The following is a 21,652-nucleotide window of genomic DNA, read 5'->3' as shown; positions in this document are numbered from 1 at the left end:
AGCCTAAATATGATCTAAATTTTCCACATTCATTTAAAGTGACACGGTTCCTGTAACATCACAGGCTCCTGCTCATTGTTTTATGTCTTGTGTACAAACTAGTATCATGCATGTAATGCTGCTTTAGAACAGTAGTAGATCTCATATGTACTGTATGACCTAAACTAAATGTTACTTAAGAAGAGATTAGAGGCTACTTTCAGAAAGCCTCAACAGGAGAGAAATTTTGCTGATAGTTGGGCTACAAAAGCAATCTGAAAAGTCTCTGAACTAATTAAAATTTATTTTTTTTCAAATATATAATCCATCAAATGAAACCAATTATGTAATCTATCTGTTTACCATACAGTGAGCATGCAAGATAAAATAAATACAGCATTTGTTAGTGGGAATAGAAATATTGGTAAAAAATACCTTGAGGGGAAAAAATAAAACCTAATGAACTGTCTTGAGAAGAAGCAAAGTGATATATATACATATGAATGTGCCTCTAAATGTTACTTTAAAGTGGGTCCTTATCACCCAAAGACAAACAGTTGCTTTCAATGACAAGGTGGACAGTCCAAGTAATTTTCTTGGCAACAAAGAGATTTGCCTAGGCCTGTCTGCAGGAGATGGGGGCATCAAGGGAGGACAAATTAATAAACGTTTTTATGTCATTGTAACACAAACTCCTCCCTTTTTATATTTATGTTGTGATATGTGCATCTACAAAAGGGGCAGGGGTTACAGTGTGTGGCTGCTTTTATCATGTTGATGAAAGCCGCCACTCCTGCAGATCTCTCTTATTTGGATCCTTAAGAATACAGTCCTGTATGCATTTACTCAGAAGTTATCTGGAGTACAATGGGGTTTATTCACAAGTAGTAAGTACAGGTAATCCCCGAGTTACGAATGTTCCCTTAGCGAATGTTCAAAGTTACGCGATAAGCGCCCCCTAGTGTTTACAAACAAGTCCCAAAATTACAAATCTTGCAGCACCATGCCAGTCGTTCATCCTTACAAACGACTGCAGAGGCACTGCAACATTCACCCTGCCTATTCCCTCCCCCCCCCCACCGGGTCTCAATAGGCACTAGGCCTATGGATAATCACCTTGTGAAGATCTAGAGAGCCTTCATTTCTTAATCTATTTCACTGCTTCAAGCCTCTGGTGCGTTAACAGAGAATAGAGGCCTAAAGTACCGCAAGATCACTTGAGATTTCACACTATTGATGTTGCATGATCTTACAGTACACCTATGTTCTCTGCAAACGGAGGCCTGGACAAGATCTGCAGCAAAAGGCTTTGCAAATGGAGGGAATGAAGTGGAGCTCTGGATTCACAAGTGTGCCACTCCCGGCCTTTGTTTTCGGCAGCAAAGGCCTTGAGGAAAGGCCTTTGCCGCCGAAAACAGAGGCTGGGAGTGACACACGGAGACTGAAAGCATCTCAATGCTGTAATCTCACGGCTGAAGTCACGCTGCCTCAAAGTGTCCACTCAGCTTGCACACTTTCGGTGCCAAAACTGGAAGCTTCTCAGTGCCGTGATCTTGTGCGGCAGAGAGGCTGGAGAGGAGACAGCTTGCTAGATCTTTGCAAGGTAAGTGAACCTGGCGTGGCAGGATGGGGGGGTGGGAAGCAATTGTGGTGAGAATGAGGTACCTCAGGTTGGGGGAGGCATTGGGTGGTCTGAAGCAAGTGGCCTGTTCCATCCCTAGGGCCACGCCCCCCATGGCTTTCCCCACCCTGAGATACCTCATGTGCGCTTAACGACCTGCGCATCCGGTTAGCGAATGCATGGGCGAAAGCAGGGAGTGAGGGCCTTCAAGGTATGCCATACACTGCTACAAATCCTCAAGTTATGAATGAAATGGGCAGGCTCCATTACATTCGTAACTCGAGGACTACCTGTACAAGACTGCAGAGTAAATCTCTTTGACTCTCAAGTATTAGTACAAAACATTATTAGTACAAAAACATTTTGCAAAAAGAAGTTCCACCTAAGGCTTGAAAGCATATGCCACAGAGAGCAGAGGGAATGGAGTTAGGATTTTCAACCAAATTTGGCAGGCAGTTATTTTTATTAAAGCAAGTTTACCTGACTTTTTTTCCCCTTAAAACTAAGAAACGTTCCTTCTCTCTTACCATAATATGCATTTTGATGCAATTTTGAAATTGCATGTGGCTCATAAGCTACTTATATTTATATACCTATATACTTATCAAGAGCTTGTAAAGATCATCAGGACCCTCCAATTATATAACTAGGTGAAAAACATGGTACCTGAAGTAGTTGTGCAATAAGGTTTAACCTTACCTCCCGTAGCTTGAGACTACATGCAAATAATTACAGATCTGGAATTCTAACCTAAAATTTTTCAAATCAACCAGCAGAACAGCACACAAATCAACAAAATCCAGCTAAGAATCTTAGTAAGAAATAGAATGAATACTTTTTGCAACTGAAAAACTTTTTATAATTACTCAGAAATGTATCTGTAGAGCCTAATTTTCTTTCTTTCTGCTCCTGTAAGAAAGAATCTAAAAATTAGGCATTATTATATTGTAGTCAGCTCCTAAGGCCCAGTGTTCATTTTTTCTAGCATCTTTGTCGAGCAACACATTCTAAGCGTAACCTGCAACACCCACCAGAGGGCGTTACTGAAGCCTCACACAAAGGTGCTTCAGTTTACTCTTTTTCCAGACCCAACCGACTAAATTTACAACTTTTTTGAAATTAGAAAAAAATATTTATTTTTCTTTCAAATTGAAGAAAATAATTAAAATACTGAAAGCTCCCAAGGCATTTTGTCCAATACAACATTGCACGCAGCCTGCACATAGCTGTAATAAATTTTCTATATATTGAGAATGGGGGTTATGTACAGACTAACCTTACTCTGAATCACCTGAGCAGCAACTGTCAGGCCCACTTCTAGTTCCCAACAACATGACTTCCTTTAAAAAAAAAGCATCTGTCATTTTCTATCAGTTTTGGCAGTCCTCATTTGCAACTCTAGTTGTCAGCAGAGACAGCAAAAAACGTCCCAAAGTAGTGAATCAATGTATAAAAAGCATCTTGAAGAACCTGACAAGAAAATGCAATGTTCTCAGAGCAGTGAATGAAATTAATTTTTAATCTTAAAAGAGTTTTCAAGAAGCTTTGTTGACATGGAAACAAATTAAATTGGTAGGAAAATCTTTACGGAAAAAATTCTGTGTAGTCAGGGGACGCCAGCTGAATTAATTCCATTACCAAACAGACAAGAGGGACACGCCAATCAACAAGCATTTACCTGTGGAAACAGGATCATCAGAAGCAACAGCTCACCAGCTCTCAAAAAGTTAAAATCACTCCACCAACCATCACTGGTTTGAGTGCAATAATAACAGTATAGAGATTTCTTGCTGCCTGCAGCACAAAGCAAGTATTTGTGTGTGTGTGTGTGTGTGTGTATGTGTGTGTGTGTGTGTGTGTGTAGCCCACATGAAGACTCCGTTCAGACTTTTGTTGTGCTCCGCGACACGCCCTGCTAATGGTGTGTGAGCATACTTTCAAACCAGAGAACAAATAGACAAGGCTGCCACTTGGATGGCAGGAGGCCCTTAAAGATGGTACAGTAGCCAGACATAAAATGGCAGTGAAGCTTAGACTAAGATTACAGAATTCTAGAGTAAACCAAATCATTATTTCCTCTTGAAAAAAGGGAGAAAAGAACAAGGACATCTCAAAAATAGGGAAGGGGGGAGGGTGGGGAAGATCCTTTTTTTCTTTTCGTTCGCTGATGCAAACTTCAGTGGCATGATTTTCTCATTCAGGCCAAGAGTCCTGAAGATTAGAAGTCAGAAATCTCTAGCCCAAAACTGGCCAGCAGACAAAGATGATCAGATGAACAGAAAGGATTTGGCAAGCCATTTGCTGACCAAAGGATGTCTTCAGAGAGAAGGGAGAGGCGGCCAAGCAGCTTTAGGGCTCCATCTTGGTACATCCTACGATCTAAATAAAAAACAGAATGAGAAATGTGAACAGGGCCCCACAAAGTAAAGTTGGAATCGAGCTATCAGAAGATAAAAGCAATGCAGATCGATACACAAACAACAGCCACAGCAATGTAAGAAATATTTACAACAGATACATTTCTAAGTCCAGATATTCACCAGGCTCTTGATAACCTTTGCTATGTTTATGTTTAAATTTGACGTGATCAGGTGTCAGTGGCTGTTCTCAAATGTCCATATAACTCATTTTAAGCATTCAGAAAAATGTGAGCAGTGAAACAAATGAGGGAAGTTACACAATAAGAATCTGTTTGCAGTCGTCCTGTAGATATATGTCAATTTCTTGGCTTCTGTGCTGCTAAATTTAAACTTTGTTTTCAATTCACTCATCAGGTTAGACCTCAAATGAATGGAAGAATGAGCAACTCATTGCTCAGAAATAATCATCAACATTTCTTCCCAGGATAAACTAAAGAAAGGCAGGGATTAGCCTTTGACATGGAACAAATATCCATTTCTGTAGGAAAATCAGTTTCTGTTCACAGAACTGGACAATTTCCTTTTCCTCGTGAACTTCTCTCACTTCACCTCACAGCATTTGGACCGGTAAATTCTTCATGTTTTAAATAGACTTTATGGATTTGAGGAAAGAGAACCCAAGAGAGAAGGAAAACAAGAGAAAGCTCCAATGCACAAATAGATGTTCAGATAATTTTGAACACACACACACACAACACTATACACTTCTGACAATCATTAAAGAAAAGCCACAAGAAGCAGAAAAGATACATAATCAGAACCATTGTTTTAAAGCTGGAATTACAGAACTTGTCTCTGTATAAACGGATACATTTAATGGTCCACTGTAGAAATCTGACAAATCAACAAAGATGATCAGAAAGTACCTATGCCTGCTGGAAGAAACATGCCTACTCACATTCTTCCTGGTCATTCTCGATTGGCATGGCTGAGTAAAATATATAATCCACAGTGGCTCCCACTCCCATTGGCATGGTTGTAATCTCTTGGCAACCTCTCTCAGGCAGGAAGTGGTTGTAAGCTGAGGTCAGGTTGAGGCTATGGTGAATACTGCCTGGATACCTATGACCAGGAAAGAAATTCCACCCCCAAAACAGAAGGGGGGGGCAGATGCCATTTAACAATAGGAGTGGAAGCAAGAAAAGCAAACTTAAGATAGCATTCATTAATATGCTTCAGAAATTTATTCAAAAGCTGTATGCCAAGAACTGATGATTATTTGGGACACAGCTTATGTAAAAGAGGAGGTCTATCTTTTCTCTCTTTCTGCACTCCCAACAAAATCGCTTGAAGCTTTTTGAGAAGAAATTGTCAATGATGTTCAGGCAACATCCCCATTTCCAGCAGCTTCTTTTAACTGCTGCTGAATGCTCATGTTGTTTTCAGGCTAATTACAGTCTAAGAAATCATGCAAAGGACAAATATAATATACTGCAGCATTTCCATCCACAAATGCAAAGTTGCAGACTGTTCCAGGAGAGCATACTGAGAAAGGACTCTGATATGGCATTATCAACCAAAGCAACTCTGTGAACTTTGCCCCAGGATTAGATTGTGATGGAAAGTGCTCTGAAAATGAAGGGCACTTTCTTTAGGATTAGCCATAATGCCAAATGTTGCTAACTGTTCAAAAAATAACAAATGTCAAAAGGAAATCTGAGAATATTTATAACCACCCTCCAACTAAAAAATTATCTGGAACCTTATTAATATCACATTCAAAAGCAACAGAAAGCAGTACCTCGTTCTAGAAAATCTCATTATACAGGTAATCCCCGACTTTCAACAGTTCGTTTAGTGACTGAAGTTACAACATCATTGAAAAATATTACTTGTGGCCACTTTTCACACTTAACGACCGCTGCAGCATCCCCATGGTCCCATGATTTACATTTGGTGCGTGACAACTGACTCACATTTATGACAGTTGCAGTGTCCCGGGGTCACATGATCACCTTTGGTGACCTTCTGACAAGCAAAGTCAATGGGGAAGCCAGATTCACTTAACAACTGTGTCACCAATAACTGCAGTGATTCATTTAACAAAGGTGGCAAGAAAAGTAGTAAAATGGGACAAAACTCCCCTAACCAATTTCTCACTTAGCAACATAAATTCTGGGCTCGATTGTGGTCGTAAGTCGAGGACTACCTGTAGTTTCAATATATTCTGAGTCATGTAATCAAGAGATCCTTCACTTTCTTAGCCTTCCTCTGGTTATATCATCACAGACTCTTGACAAAATGTCTGCCTTAATCTCAAGCATTCTTTAATCTTTTATTGCAGCCTCCCCCCATCTGATAGTCCCAGGTGTGCTTGAACTCTCAAAATCCCAACTCAGCATACCCAACTCAGATTTACCTTGAACAAACCAGTTCTGGATCAGAGTTGTTCTCTACAGTGAGGTCTTTAGGCCAATATGCAGGACGGTCTGCAATGCACAAAACAAAAGCAAAACACTCGATCAAGCACACCACCCAGTTTGCAATATTTGACTCCAACAGGCATAACAAAACCAGCTGCCCCCAACGTCCTACAGCAAAATACACCAAAGGCCAAGACGCAAGAGTTTAGTTTCAATATTCTATGCAAACTGCCATCTTTTTACACAACAGCCTGGAATAACTTCCACAACTTTCTGAATAAATTCAAGCACCAACACTTGTCAAGTTAAAAATGGGTTTGCCTACTTTGACTCTTGTCATGGCTGCATTCTAACAACATTTGTGCAGACATGAAACAGAAAACAAAAATTAAGGCCCAAGAAAGAAATAACACTAGCATTTTTAAAGTAATAGATATGATTCAGAACTAACAATGTTCTGAAGCCAAACAGTGTTGCAGGCAAACAGTGATGGCTTCAGGAATTCTTCCCAACTATTAGGTGCAGCCACAGAAGGTGACTACATTTTCTTCTGTGTAGTGAAGTAGCATGTTGCATCTGTGAGAGGTGCATGTGTGCACAACTTGCACTTTGCCCCCAGGTATTAATCAAGTTGCATGCATACATGTTGCCTGCATGTTTGCGTCTGTAAAGATCTAGTCAGGGGAGGTGCCTATTCATCCTCTCTGGGTGTGCTTTTCTGCCCCCTTCTTATGTTGTGTCTATGGGCACTGAGACACATAGGGCAGGCAGCACACTAAGTCACGTGATCAAGAATGCTTAGAATGGAAGAGTCAGCAGCATTCCAGCCCAATGCCAAACTCTTTTTCCCATGTGGATGCAATGGGAGATTTTTTTTCTCCCCATAGTCCCTGGCCAGATCCAGCACATTTTAAAACTCTGCCAGTCTCTCCATTCAGATCCTGTGGTGTTCAGTTTTGATCCTGCGGTGTTCAGTTTTCAGAAACTTATGTCATCGGTGAACAGCATTCTGATTCCTTTATATACAGTAATTTCTTTCCAGCTTCAGCTTCATAGGGCATGACCACAGGTTTAATCATAAAACATGAAAGGTCAGTTTATTACCTCAATGAATTATTCCAAAGCTCCGCACAGACTGCAGAATTCACTGATGCTCTTCTGATTGCTATGAAAATCAAGCAAGACCATGCAGGATGTTCTTCCCTACCAGGACTCTCCCAATATGGATTCTCATACTATTAATACCACCAAGTATAGGCAATAATGCCCAGGAATTATGGAGTATAAAAATTCAATACTTCCAGCACCATGTTGGGAAAGGCTGCTTTAACCACACTTACAAACCCTTCTGCAGCATCTTGTTAAATAAACGTTGAACATTTTCTGCAGTGAGGTATATTGTTGCTGACAAGAGGTAAAATCAGGGAAGAATCTTGGGTACCTGGCACAGCATCTGTCACACCTTCTAACAGGATCAAGTCTGCAGGTCGCTCACAGGCAACATCACAGTAATGGAACTGAAGCAGGAAGTCACGACTGTATTTAAGTCTGTCTGCAGACGAAAAGCAGACCCAAAAGGAAAAAAAAATTAGAATGGTTACAGTGTTCAAACTTGTTATTTGCATTCTAATTTCCAGCTGACAGTTGTTAAAATGAAGCTGCACGTCTCCATGCATCCATGCAGATACAATTTTAAATACTAAGAACTCATAAACAAACAAAAATGAACCACTGTACAACCCTGGAAAGTCATTGATTGTTCATTCCCACATAACCACAGATCCCGTTTAACTTGATGAATTTACAACTGCCATTGAGCGAGTGCGCCTGTAGGTAAATTCTTTAAACAAAACGAGGAACCTCAGAGAGTGAAAAGCCTGTCATTCTGAGGACTCGCACTGAAAAGAAGATGTCCCTTCCTGAACACACATTACTGAAAAGCACAAGACCTACGACTTCAATTTTACCATGAGATTCACCTGACTTCTTGCTTTGACAAAGAGTGATATACTGGCAGTCATCTGTTATACCCAGGCAGCCAGGCCACAGAGGAAACAGCAATTTCCGTTGGTGTGGGTTCTGACAGAATTCCTCCTGTCCAGACACCTTTGTAGGGAGAAAAAGAAGAAAGAACAGAACACAAAATACCCACCAAGTGTTTTGAGGAAAATAATCCAAAGTTCCAAAACTCTAGAACAACCACATGAAAATCAGAAAGCCAGAACCCTAATCTAAAATAGTGTTTGTCAACCATACTGTAATTGTGTGGATTTCAACTTCCAGGCTGAGTGGGAAATTCTGAGGGTTGAAATCCATACATCTTAAAGTTGCCAAGGTTGAGATACACTGATCTACAATATAAATGCAAGAATACTAGGGATGCATTTGCACTAACAAGCAAATTAGTGTCTACTACGGAGAAAGAACTCCTCACCCTACCCCAAACTAGAGTTTTCTTAAATAAAGACTTTGGAAATCTAGCTGAGCAAGACATTCTGAGAGTTCAAATCTTCCTGCTTTCTGCTCATGTAGCAGTGTAGTAGGATGCAAGAAGTATGTATATGTTCTATTTTAATTGCTTATAATTTTGTAAAAGGCAACCTTTCAGCCATGAGGAACACATGTCAAATCACAGCCATAAGTTCTCTCCAGCAACAGATTTCTCTCATTTACCCTGCAGAGAGGAACTGCACTTGTACCACACTTCCCAGCAGTGACTTGGTAGGCATAAGAGGACTGAGAAATGGGGGAGGGAGGCTGCATAGTCAATTTCTGCCACGGCAGCATCCCAATATTTAACCATCTGGCTGGCTATTACTTGAAAATAGCACTTTCTGCCACAACATTTTTACAGATGGCCTCTATAGTAACCAGGTCAGTTTAAATAAATGAACTAAGCCTGAAAAAGTGCTGTGTTGGAGAGAAAAGCAAGATTCTCAGGGGGTGCTGGAAACCATAAAACTATTTAAGAGCTAAACCAAGACTATCTGATATCTTTCTTTTCCTTACCTTCCAGGCTGGCATTCCATGATAGTACAACTGGCCATTCCGGATGAACTTATATAGTGGTGAGTCAGGCACAGAGTTCAGGTCCCCACATAAGATGATGGGGCAGTAACTGCCATCAGCCAGTTTTGCAGTTTTGTCAATCTCTGCCAAGAGCAGAGACATCTGGGCCAGTTTGATGTCTCCCCGACGGGGACTATACAATACATGAGTGTTTGCCACGCACAAAGGGCCGATTGCCTTCTCTCCCAGGTTTTCTGTTAATAAGGGCTGTAGTAGTAACACCAGGCCCACATTGTCCCTGCTGAGGATATCCAAACCAGGCCGGAAGTATTCGACAGGGCTAGCACTGATCAGTTGGAATTTATTCTGCTTGTAACAGATTGCACAACCATCTGTCTTTCTTCCTGTCCGCCGCTTGTAGATACAGGTAAAGCCTAGCCAAATGACAAAAGCTTCTTGTTACATATGCCTCTTTGATCTTTTTGAGATGAAGAAGGCACTGCTCATCTTGGATCAACTCAATTCAGAAGGTAATGCATGGAAAAGGAGAAGCAAAACAAAGCTCAGTACACCCTCCCTTCCAAAACCTGATATGCACTAGAGCTTCAAAAGCATCCATAAAGCTCCAAGTTCCCCCAAACCATGTTGACTATCAAAAGTAAAGCCAATCATCCCAAAACATCCGTGGCTGTTAAACACCAAGAGGCATTTTTACTGATCCTGGTTGGAGCATCAAGAAGCATATTCTTGAACTAAGCTCACTATCAGAAGGAAGTTTTACCCATCATCATCAGCGTTGGCTCCAACTGCTCCCAATAATGATTCTCTTGAACTTCTTGGAGACAGAGAATCTAGAAGAAAATATCTATAATAAGTTATGTCATACCTTTCTAAGGCAGAACAAATAAATTATTTTACACTACCTACATTTCACTTCTCCCAAATTTATTATCCTCCCTTAATTACATTTGCCATGAAAGGAAAAATACAGATAGTCCTTGGTTAACTATGAGAATTGGGACTGGAGTTGCCGGAAAGCGATGAGGTTGTAAGGCCACTTGACTACACCATTTAGTAGTGGAAATCCTAGCCTTTCTGGTTGCTGTTGTTAAGCAAATCCCACACTGACTTTAAGTAAAGACATCATGCGGTCACCATTTGCAACTTATTATAAGTTTCCCCATTGACTCTGTATGTCAGAAGCCAGCAAAGAGGTCACAAATGGCAATCACACAATAGCAGGGATGGCTAGAACTTCAAGGTGGTACCAGTCATAAGTACCACTCGTTCAGCACTGTCACAAATTTGAATGGTAGCTAAACAAGTGATTGTTAAAGGAGGGCCACCTACCTAGCAAATTTCGTAATTGTACGGAATTGTATATTTATGTAATGGTAGGTGGGAAAGAACTTGGGAGGTGTGGTGAAGAGGCGCTAAGGAACAGTCAGATAATACACAGCCCAGCCCAGAGGTGCATAGCGGATGGAGCAAGAAGCTTAGAAGGGACCCTCAAGTTATTGAGCTGTAAAGATGACAGTGGGAGAATTTTACTTTCAGACTTTCATGATTCTGTTATTGTAGCTTTACAATATAGTAGAATTAGTTTATCAAATTGTGTTTTCTATGTATTGATAAGACTGACAGAATGGTATTAGCTAAAAGGCTAAATAGTTCTCTCCCCCTCAAAAATTGATTCCTAATTATTCAGAAAAGATAGGCTTAAAGACAGGTGAACCACAGACTTTGAGTGAGGAATGTTCTGAAGCTTTATTATAATGCAAGGCATAATGGGCCTTGCATTTCCTTTGCTTCCTCTTAGTGGCAATGTAAATGCAGGTAGCCCTCACATCCCGACACTCATTCTTTGACTGTTCAAAGTTGAGGCAGCGCCGAGTAGGTGGTCCTCCAAGTTCCAGTCATGATAGTGTCCCTGTGGTCACGTCATCACAATATGGGCATTTGGCAAACAGCTTGCACTTATGATAGTTGCAGTGTCCTGTGACCATCTCTGCCAGCTTCCCAGCTTCCCACAAGTAAAGTCAATGGGGAAGCCTGCAAGGAATGTTACAAGTCACTCTAGTAAGTCCTACCAGCATTCCTATATTTCCGCTGTGCTGCATCCTCCATCCACTGGCCTTCCTCCATTTGTGTCCTGCTGCACCATCCCAGCCTTCCTGCACTTGCTACTTGCCACACCATCCATCCCCTGGCCATCTTGCCTCCCACTGGGCTACACCATCCATCTCCTCCAGCCTTCTTGCACTTGTCATAGCCTGCACCATGTATCCTATGGCCTACCCAATCTCCCTGTGGCACCCATGCACTCCTTCCCTAGGACTCCTGTACCTCCTGCTTAATGAGCTGTGTGTCTTGGGATTACAACAGCAACTGGCATTGCTGGGATTGTTACTGCTAAGTAATGATTCATGTGACATCATGCTTTGTGATCGCATCACTGTGACAGCAGTCCTGATTCCAATTGCTGTTATTTATTTTATTTATTTATTTTATTACATTTATATACCGCCCTTTCCCGAAGGACTCAGGGCGGTTTACAGGGTGATTAAAAAACCAAGATACAAAAGTTAAAAACAAATTTTAAAAAAATTATATTTGTCCCTGCATAAATAAAACCCCAGTTAAAATAAAATTAATCCTCAGCCTGGGCCAGAGAGCTCGAAGAGCCAGGTCTTCAGGCCCCGGCGGAATGAACGGAGGTCGGGGGCAGTCCTCAGCTCCACTGGCAGCTGGTTCCAGTGGGCGCCCCCACTGAGAAGGCCCTATCCCTGGGTGTTACCCGCCGGCAATCTCTTACCGGTGGCACCCTGAGAAGACCCTTCCTGTGGGAGCGCACTGGACGAAGGGAACTTGATGCCGGCAGCAGGTGTTCCCTCAGATATCCCGGACCCAAGCCATTTAGGGCTTTATAGGTCATCACCAGCACCTTGAATCTCATCCGGAGGGCAACCGGAAGCCAATGCAGCTCGCGGAGTAGAGGTGTTACATGGGAGTATCGGGAAACCTCCATCACAACTCGCGCGGCCGCATTCTGCACCAGCTGAAGCCTCCGAGTGGTCCTCAAGGGCAGCCCCATGTAGAGAGCGTTGCATTTTTTTTTATAATCTGAGGACTACTTGTATACTCAAATACAACAAAGCCGCCAAGTTATACTCACATCAGGATCCCAGTGCTGGATCTCCTGTAAGAGATTTGCAAGACGATAGCTCCAGTTTAGCGTATCCGGATGGCAATGCATGTAAAGATGAGGGCACTGCTCAATCAGGTCCTGAGCCAGAATGTTGTAAGACATTACTCTGAATTCAAACAGAGACCCACTCTCTGGGTTCAGTTCTGGGTTGCAGGAAGACAGATCTTCCCAGTCTCTCCACAAAATCTCTGTGCAAAAGCAAAAAGTGCAAGACACTGTTTGGATCTATGCTGGAAATGTCTGTTTGTGGCTGACACCCTGTTGTCCTCGAGAGCAAAAAGCAACTGGAGAGAGGATTAACTTTAACTAGAATCTAAGCCTGTGCTTCACAGTAAATTACTAAGTCATAAAAGCTGGTTTAATACAAATGCATCCTTTGACTTTTCATCCTGAGCAACTCATGTGCCTCCGACTTGGTTTGAGTTAGAATATCACCTGAATGCATGATAAGGACTACAATTTTGTTGGCCATCCAGAGTTGTTGTTAAGAAGATGGGAGAAGGGGCAGAACACTGATAAAATCCATTCATAAATAAATAAAATTACAGCTAACACTTTTCGTTGAATTAATTTATGGCTATATTCTTTGGTTTGTTCTAGCCATAATTAGTCTGCATAATGCATTTTTATGATACATTTGGAAAGCTACACATGATGCCGTAGCTCATGTGCTGTGACCTACAGAAAACTAGAGGGGAGAGGTATCAACTTCCATTTTTCAAGACAACAGTGTCAGTCTCTTAAAATTATTTCATTTAAAAAGCTTTTTTTAAAGTTAAATGCACTACAGTATTCTGATGTAACACCACTTATAATTTGACCAAAAGAGCAAAACTAGATGTAACATTAAGGCTACCTCTGTATTTAACCTAAATAAATTTTACTGTACAACTGAGTAATTCTGATTCTTCCAGAGAATGAGAGTTTTCCTTTAGTAACACCACAGCACTCTGCAAACAAATGCGTTATACTTCACAAACATTTTTAGCATGACAGACTACCAGCTTTTATTCCAAAATTAAAAATATTCAGAAGTGAGCATTTGGGCAATATATTCAGAAATACCAAACTAGCCTCTGGATACCTCTCTGAACTGGATTCTACTACTATGGTGAATGTATTCCCCCAAAATGTTATTTTTGCCATTCCAGTCTGAAAGCAAGTATTTGAAAAGTTCCTGTCTATAGATTGTAACTGGGTATTCTTCTTGAACATAAGTAATGCAGTGGATTAAATTAGTATGTACTATTTGCATGTTTTTGCTAGTTATTTTACATATTTTTGTCCTTGTTACTGCTCACAGTGTGTAATATCTCTAACCATCAAAGGAATTTAGAAGATTCAGCAGATATCTTGAAGGAATTCAAAGCAAGGTAAGACTGAGGTATTCCCACAATATCTAACGTAACTAATATTAACACATCAAGTCACATTGTAATAGCAACTCTGCTCTTATCCAGTAAAGTCAAAGTCACACAGTGAAATGCATTGGTACTTACCATGATAAGGTATGTCTAGGGGGAGTGGCTGAAATTGACCTGCATCTGCAAAAGGCCACATTACTGCCTCAGCTGATATCACATCATTCTCCTGGGCAGGACTCCAGGCTAGCACAGCAGGATCTTCAATCCATACTTCTGTGGACAAAGCAGCATCCTCATCTGGAAGATCACCCTCTGTCCGTACTGCTGCCCATGGAGCATTGACTTCCACATCCTCTTTTTCCTGTGTATGTGAGCTTGCCAAGGTCGGTTCTACAAATTCCTGTAGCCCAGAAGATCCCTCAGTCGGGACCTCTTGCAGCAGTGGCTGCTGCTGTTCCTCTTCCTCCTCTTGGTCATCAGACTGTGGTGAGACAATCAAGTTGCTTAAGCTCGTCATCAGTAGCTTTGGGCCTTCTTGCCACTCCACAGCCGAAATGGCTGATACTTTGTCCCGTTCCGAAGCCCTCTCATTAGTGCAACCTCCCCCAGCCCCCTTCTCCAGCCACTGCTGCAGCAGGGCTTTCTTCTCCTCCAAGCTTGGCTTCCCACCAATTGGACCAGAAAGGCCGTCTATAGATGTGCTCTTTGGCAGAAGCGCGTTCTTTCGACAGGTAAAGAAAGCATCTGTCAAAAATATGGACATATGTTCACTTTAGAAACAACTCGCTTAAGCATAGTAAAATTAACTGCAATAATGCCTTTAACAATTCATAAAGGTAAAGGTTAAGGTAAAGGTTCCCCCGCGCATGCGTGCTAGTCGTTTCCGACTCTAGGGGCCGGTGCTCATCTCCGTTTCAAAGCCAAAGAGCCAGCGCTTGTCCGAGGACGTCTTCGTGGTCATGTGACCGGCATGACTAGACGCCAAAGGCGCACGGAACGCTGTTACCTTCCCACCGTAGTGGTCCCTATTTTTCTACTTGCATTTCTACGTGCTTTCGAACTGCTAGGTTGGCAGAAGCTGGGACGAGTAACAGGCGTTCACTCTGCTACGCGGCACTCAGGATTCGACCCGCCAAACTGCCGATCTTCTGATCGACATGCTCAGCGTCCTAACCCACTGAGCCACCGCGTCCCATTCATAAACACCAACAAATCACCCTTTTCTAAATCAGGGATTTCCAATCTCTCTGGGAGAGTGAGGAAGATTCAGATTTTGAGAGTCCATTGTGGGTACATTCACAAAGTGGTTGACTGGTGGCAAGGGCCAAATACCCATTACAGGAAGGCAAGCAAAGCCCTGGATTGCATTCACTCATCATTTCATTTCATACAAGATGATATTTATTATTAGTTTTTAAAAGAAGTATCTGGAATCTATATGGAGTCCAGAGACATTTTAGAAAAGATAGGTTATGTCTGAGAGTAGTGTTATCCTTCTCATCCAGGTTTTTAAAAAAAAACAACAGAATCCACAAAACAATGAAGATTGAGTAGGGCAGGAATTCTGGAAAGCACAAAGAAATGTGTCGGTGAATATGATGTTGCTTTTGGAATCAAAATAGGGAACCAGGATCTATAACAACTGTGCATTATGTAAGTCTCACATAGGACTTTGAATATTTGGGTTCAGCAATATCAACATTTTATGATTTAGCTGAATTTGAAATCGGACAGTAAACAAGAGGTGCTTACTGACAAACCTAACCTAACTTTTCTATTCCTGATTCAAATAAAAGCAAATTAACTGACATTAATTTCAAAAATTAGTTGACCAGGTGAATAAGCACTGTAGAAACAAAGACCAAACTTAAGTAAAATTAAGATTTTACTTTGTAAACAAGATTAGAAGAAATGAAACAGAATGAAGTTATACACAAAAAGTTTTAAGCATGTTATTTAGGATGGAGGGTCTGAAATTTGATATAGTGCAGTCTCAAAACCATCCTGATTATTAGAAAGTAACTTTAAAACCAAGGGGCCATTTCTACATCTCACAACAGGGCCACAAAAAGAAATTGAAACGCGACACATGCAGTCCAAGACAACCCTAACCGAATTGAATACTTGTGAAATAAAAAACGTTGGCAACGCCTGCTCTTACACCCTCTCCCTTCCAATTGGAACAGCAGGGAAAATAAAAACTGATCTACCTCGTAAGACTGCAAGGAAACGATGCAAGGAAAGTCTCAGGTAAAAGTCAATCATTAGCAAAACAAGCCAAGTTATCAACTTGTTTCCGTCCTCCGATCCCGCCTGCCTGCCTGCTTTCTTTCTTTCTTTCTTTCTTTCTTTCTTTCTTTCTTTCTTTCTTTCTTTCTTTCTTTCTTTCTTTCTTTCTTTCTTTCTTTCTTTCTTTCTTTCTTTCTTTCTTTCTTTCTTATTTTTCACACACACACACCCATCCTCCTCTTGTTCCAACCATTTGCCTTTTCTTACAGATTTTAAAACACACTGTAACTCCCAGGAGCCGTTTCAGTGTTTGATCTGAGTTACGAGCAACCTCACGGCCGCCTCACTCGGGCTGTTTTGATCCTCCCGAGAGGAGAAACTTCGCCGGCACGCCAGAAGACGGGACGGGGAGGGGGCGGGGGCGGGAAGGCCCAATGAAAAGCCCGGCTCCCAGCGCTGGGCGGAGACAAGCGGCGCAAGCGGGAGACTCCTCCCGGGCGCCCTGTCGCCGTTGGGCCAGCTGCCCGGCCAAGGCCGGGGCCTGGCACGCGAGCGAGCGAGAAGCCTCGGCGGGGCGGCGGCAGCCCAGCAGCCATGCCCTTCGCCTGATTGGACGCTCTGTCCCATCCCGCCCCGAGAGGGGAGCGACGGCCGGCCTGCTTCGCCCGAGCGGGGGGGGGGGCGAGTCCGAAGTGGGGAGGCGGTTACCTTGGAAAGCCTGCAGGAGCCGCGACAGGGGCAGCAGGACGTAACAGAGGACCGTCCCGATCATCCCGCCAGCCCGCTCCTCCTTTCCCTCCCTCCCGGCCGCTAGCCAGCCACGCGGAAGGCTGGCTCCGCCTCGCCCAATCTCTCGGAGGTCGACGAGGGTGCGGCGGCAGCGGCGGCGGCTCTGCGCTTTCTCTCCGGGCTTGGGAGCCAAGCCGAGTGGAAATTTGCGCAGCCCCGCCCGCCCGCCCGCCTGCCTCCTTCCCCTCGATTCCACCGACTTGCAACGAGAACCACGCGGGACAAAAAAAAAAAGAGCCAAACCCCAAAACCGCACCCCTTTCTACGCGGGCCTTCGTTAAGTCCCCGATTCGGCCCTTGCTGGGTAACCGTAGCGCCGCCGGCAGGAGGAGTTGTCAGTTTGGCGGAAGAGCGGAGAGATCCGGATTTTAAAAGGGAGCCGCGGGGCTACCCGACCTCGCAGGACTGTCCCGCGGGCGATAAACAGCGGAGGCGGCGGTGGGGGAGGGGGAGAGAGAGAATGTCAACTCCGCATGCCGCCCCTCCCTCCTCGTTGAGTTGATTGAAGGGAAAACGAGATGGGTGGGCTTCCCAAAGTTTAATGCAGGAGTCTTCAAACTTGGCCCTTTTATGACTTGTGGACTTCAACTCCCAGAATTCCTCAGCCAGCGTGCCTGGCTGAGGAATTCTGGGAGTTGAAGTCCACAAGTCATAAAAGGGCCAAGTTTGAAGATCCCTGGTTTAATGGAAGAGAGTCTGCTTAACTGTATAGGGCAGGGGTAGGCAACCTCGGCTCTTTTATGACTCATGGACTTCAACTCCCAGAATTCCTGAGCCAGCTTGGCTGGCTCAGGAATTCTGGGAGTTGAAGTCCATGAGTCATAAAAGAGCCGAGGTTGCCTACCCCTGGTATAGGGTGACAGAATCAAAAGACCAGTTCGACTTGCAATTTATACTTCTTTAAAAAGGGTGTGTAAATCGGCTGCTGGTACGTTTGTTACACGTTAGCAGAAAAAAAACCGCGGTGAGGGATAACCCCACTCTTTAAGCACTGGTGCGGAAGACTTCGGTTCTTTCTTTGGCTATCCAGATAGCTGGGTAGCAGTGCAAATCGGGGATTACCCATTATTTCATCATCATCACTATATTGATAGCAGTTTATGTCAATACCTGAGAAGATTTCTTAAACTCTGAACTGCATGGACGCCCTGAACGCTGAATTTCATTTGTTTTAAAATAAAGATGTTTTTATTTGCCTAGAAGTTGCTGTTACATATATTATTATTTTTCTTCTGCCACCAGTCAGAATAACTGTCAGTTTAAAATATTAGTGTTAACAAAAAAAGTACTATCTAGTCTTAACCTTTTAAAACCTAACATTTATGTTGATCCAGTTCTTCTTTGGTCTTATTTTTACATACCAACATTCATAAACACATACACTTGATCTACAGGGAATGGTTTCACTAAGTTTTTCCCTGTGTTTGCTTCTTCCAGAATTACTCCAGTTGAATTGTCTGCATAATTACTCCTCCCTATCACTGGCTTCTAGTGGAGTTGATTTACATGTTTTTATGTAAAACAAATATCAGATTAGATGAAAAACTAGAAACTCTTACCTGCTGGCTATATCCAGTTAATAAACACCAGAATATCCTCAGCCAGTTAGAATAGTAGGGCAGCTCATATTCTACTGTTACTCAAAATAACTACCAGGAGTACATAATGTGGCAAACAACTCATCTTTAGATGACCAGGCTTAGGATTCACATAACCCATTTTTTAAATAACTACAATTGTAAGGGGATAATGGAAGTAGCATACAGCTTAATTCTGCAAGGAAAAAGGGCTATTTTCTTATATATACTATATCTTTTTTTAGTGCTTTTGAGTAATTTGACTACTGGCCATTGTCTGCAAGTCCCTGCAGTTTTCTGGGAAAGATTTTCAGAAGTGGTTTGCTATTGCCTCCTCCTTAGGGCTGACAAAGGATAACTGGCCCAAGTTGGCTTTGTGCTTCAGAACTAGAACTCGTGGTCTGCTATATAGCCTGGCGCCTTAACCACTGCACCAAACTGGCTCATGCGACCTCTGGCTAGTATAAAAGCTTGTTCACTGTTACCTCGGGTCTAGGGTTATGAAATATTTGAAGCCTCATGTAAATAAAAAAAAATGCAAATAAAAGTTTTACTTGTTAAAAAGTCAAACGGGCAGTTCAGGGAATTTATTGTGGGTAGAAAATAACCAAAGAAAATAGGGTATGAATATCTGTGCATCAGTTGTCCCCAGTGATTCAGCTTACATCAGGCCCATATTTTGATGTTAATAGGTCATCTGAACTGAATGCTGCTAGTAATTTTGCTGTGCTTATTGAAAGAATATTCTAGCCAGGTTGTGCAACAACTACAAAACAGGAGTTTTTCATGACTGTTAAAAAAAGTTAATATACAAATCTAATGTGGTTTCCCATCACTGCCCCTTAAATTACCAACACACCACTTTTTGAAATGAGATCTGACCTTCATTCTGATCCATTTTGATCCAGCTCAGCAAAGAAGACTTGACCCAAGTCTCAGCTATGTGACTATAGAGATATCATATATTCTAGGTCACAATGTCTCGGTGAGGTCATGGAAGACTTGAAATTAAAGTGACCTAAACTTGAGGCAATAAACATGCATAACATACAGGTAATCATAGTGATATGGAAATGTGGTCATTATAATCAGAAATAATACAATTTGGGATGCTCCATTGCCAGCTGACATTTTAAGACATGAACCTTTCTGTGATTCATAGTAGTTGTTGGATGGGTCCAGTAACGGCTCTGCTTTAGAAGGGCCTGAAGGAAAGGAAACTGTATCACAAAAATACAGTAAAGAAGAATCAACAGATTATCTGATCTCTCAGCAATAACATGGACTTTTTACACTTTTTGGAGGAGGAGGAGGAGGAAGGTGAGATTGTAGTAGATGCGATATTCATTTTTTTTAAAAAAAAACAATAAACGTTCCCTAAAGAATGTCCTTCAACTTTTAGCAAATGTCATAATTGTGCAATGTTGACTCTATACATGTGAGATCCAAAAAGGGGAGATGGACATTGATGTTTTTGCATGAGTGTAAAATGGGCTAGTAACCAGAACTTTAAATTCAGAAATGAAGAAAACTGCCATTGCAGTTATTTTCAGCAAGAAGCAAAAAACTAAGTAGGTTACTTAGTTTACATTTACTATAATAAATAAATGTGAACAATTGCATCTTGATTGAGCAGCTGATAATAAAAAGCCTATCCCCAAGCCCCAAAGAATATAACAATACTATTATTACAAATGGAATTATATCTGTTGCAGGAATGGGATATCAGAAGCTTACTCAATGCATGTCAGTTCCTTAGAGGTTGCACTGCTGGAATTCAGCTACATAATAATCAGTATTTTAAAAATGTGTAACTGATAAGCAAAATCATATATGGTAAACTTCCTGTGAATCTTCTTACTGTATTTCCTTAATCCTTTCCTGCCAGTTTTCTCTAGTGACATTACCATCCACATGGTCCTATTAGATAAATGTAGTCTGTGAGTGCAAAACATTAGCTTCTTCCTGAACTATTATAACAAAACGTTTGTGTGGCCTGAAACCAGGGGCTTTAAGAAATAGCCTGAAAAACAAGTATTGCCTATCTTAAAAGTGTATCTAAGATCTAAAGCCTCTCCAATCTTGGCTACAAAAATCTGGATAACCATTTGATATCAAGAAAGAGTTGAAGTTTTAGGTATCTAATTGGAAATCCTAACCATGGTTTGAATAGTACTAATAATGCTCATTATTCACAAATTATTGTCCCATGATAGGCAAAGACAAGAGCTGTTGGATGGTTTCTTGTTCAACATTGAGAACTTATCCAGGGAAACTAGAGCTCTGTCAATGGTTATGGCCAGCTTTCTTTCTTTTTACACATATCTAGAGCTATGGATCTCATGTCAGTTTTGAATATTAAGTAACACGTAAGAAGGACCCAAAGCTACCAATTAGTAACCCAATGAGTGGAGGGAAGAGACAAATTTCCTGCATACCCACCCTCCAAGGATAACTGAAAAATCAGAACACAAGTATCAGATTTAATAACGATATTACCTGAGGCCCTTGTATGGTTTTGACTTTCTTAAAAGAAGCTTTTTGCTTCTACTTAATAGTACAATAAATTACAAATTGGGAGTGAGAAAAGCGGTATCATGGCACCTAAAATCTTGTTTCCAGTCTTTGTGCACACTGGTATTCAAACCATTTCACTTCACTGAAGGAGAACTCAGCATACAAATTGTTTTCCAATTGTCACAGGAGATTACTACTATGGTCTTTCAAGTAATGGCAGGAAAGGAACACTAGAAAAGGGAATGGCATAATTTTAGGCAAAAGATCAATAAACAGTGGGGAATATAACTTGGATAACAGGAGCAAATAATTGAGAAAACGGAACTTTTTCTAGCCTTAGCATGGTGTCCTTTGAAACTAGCAATGGTATCCTTTTGAACCAGCCCTGCAGGTGTTGAGGGGGACAACTTCAAATGACTATCTATGGTTACCTCTTCTGACTCCGACCACAGACAACATCCATTGACTTGTAACAGATTTTTCATGAAGGTTATGTACAACTGGGCAAAGAAACTCAAAAGGGGAAAAAATGAACAGCTGTTTAAGGGTGTCTGAAGTTTGTTAATAGATTCAGTG

General features: G+C 41.8%; 1 protein-coding gene across 1 annotated transcript; it reads right to left on the bottom strand.

Moving 5' to 3' along the window:
- Nucleotides 1-266: 266 nt before the first annotated feature.
- On the bottom strand, nucleotides 267-17,036 carry ANGEL1 (angel homolog 1). Its single transcript, XM_081333687.1, has 10 exons — nucleotides 16,902-17,036; nucleotides 14,100-14,708; nucleotides 12,568-12,788; nucleotides 10,174-10,243; nucleotides 9,393-9,826; nucleotides 8,363-8,489; nucleotides 7,825-7,935; nucleotides 6,380-6,449; nucleotides 4,919-5,082; nucleotides 267-3,979 (listed from the first exon to the last, which is right to left on the bottom strand). The coding sequence occupies exons 1-10, from the start codon at nucleotides 16,963-16,965 to the stop codon at nucleotides 3,819-3,821; spliced, it is 2,031 nt and encodes a 676-aa protein (XP_081189813.1). The 5' UTR covers nucleotides 16,966-17,036; the 3' UTR covers nucleotides 267-3,818.
- Nucleotides 17,037-21,652: the final 4,616 nt, after the last annotated feature.

This window comes from Vipera berus (genome assembly GCF_964194415.1).
Source record: "Vipera berus genome assembly, chromosome: 1".
In the NCBI taxonomy this organism is placed as follows: Eukaryota; Metazoa; Chordata; class Lepidosauria; order Squamata; family Viperidae; genus Vipera; species Vipera berus.
The sequence above is the reverse complement of the archived record's forward strand: the minus strand, read 5'-3'. Positions and strand labels throughout refer to the sequence as shown.

What these genes read in the sequence shown, in the direction of transcription:
- ANGEL1 (XM_081333687.1), bottom strand. Translation starts at nt 16,965, where the DNA reads ATGATCGGGACGGTCCTCTGTTACGTCCTGCTGCCCCTGTCGCGGCTC. An exon ending in TGTGACAGATGCTGTGCCAG is followed by an intron (nt 6,450 to 7,824) that starts GTACCCAAGATT and finishes TGTGCATTGCAG; the next exon opens with ACCGTCCTGCATATTGGCCT. An exon ending in CGAGAATGACCAGGAAGAAT is followed by an intron (nt 3,980 to 4,918) that starts GTGAGTAGGCAT and finishes TTTTTTATTTAG; the next exon opens with ATCGTAGGATGTACCAAGAT.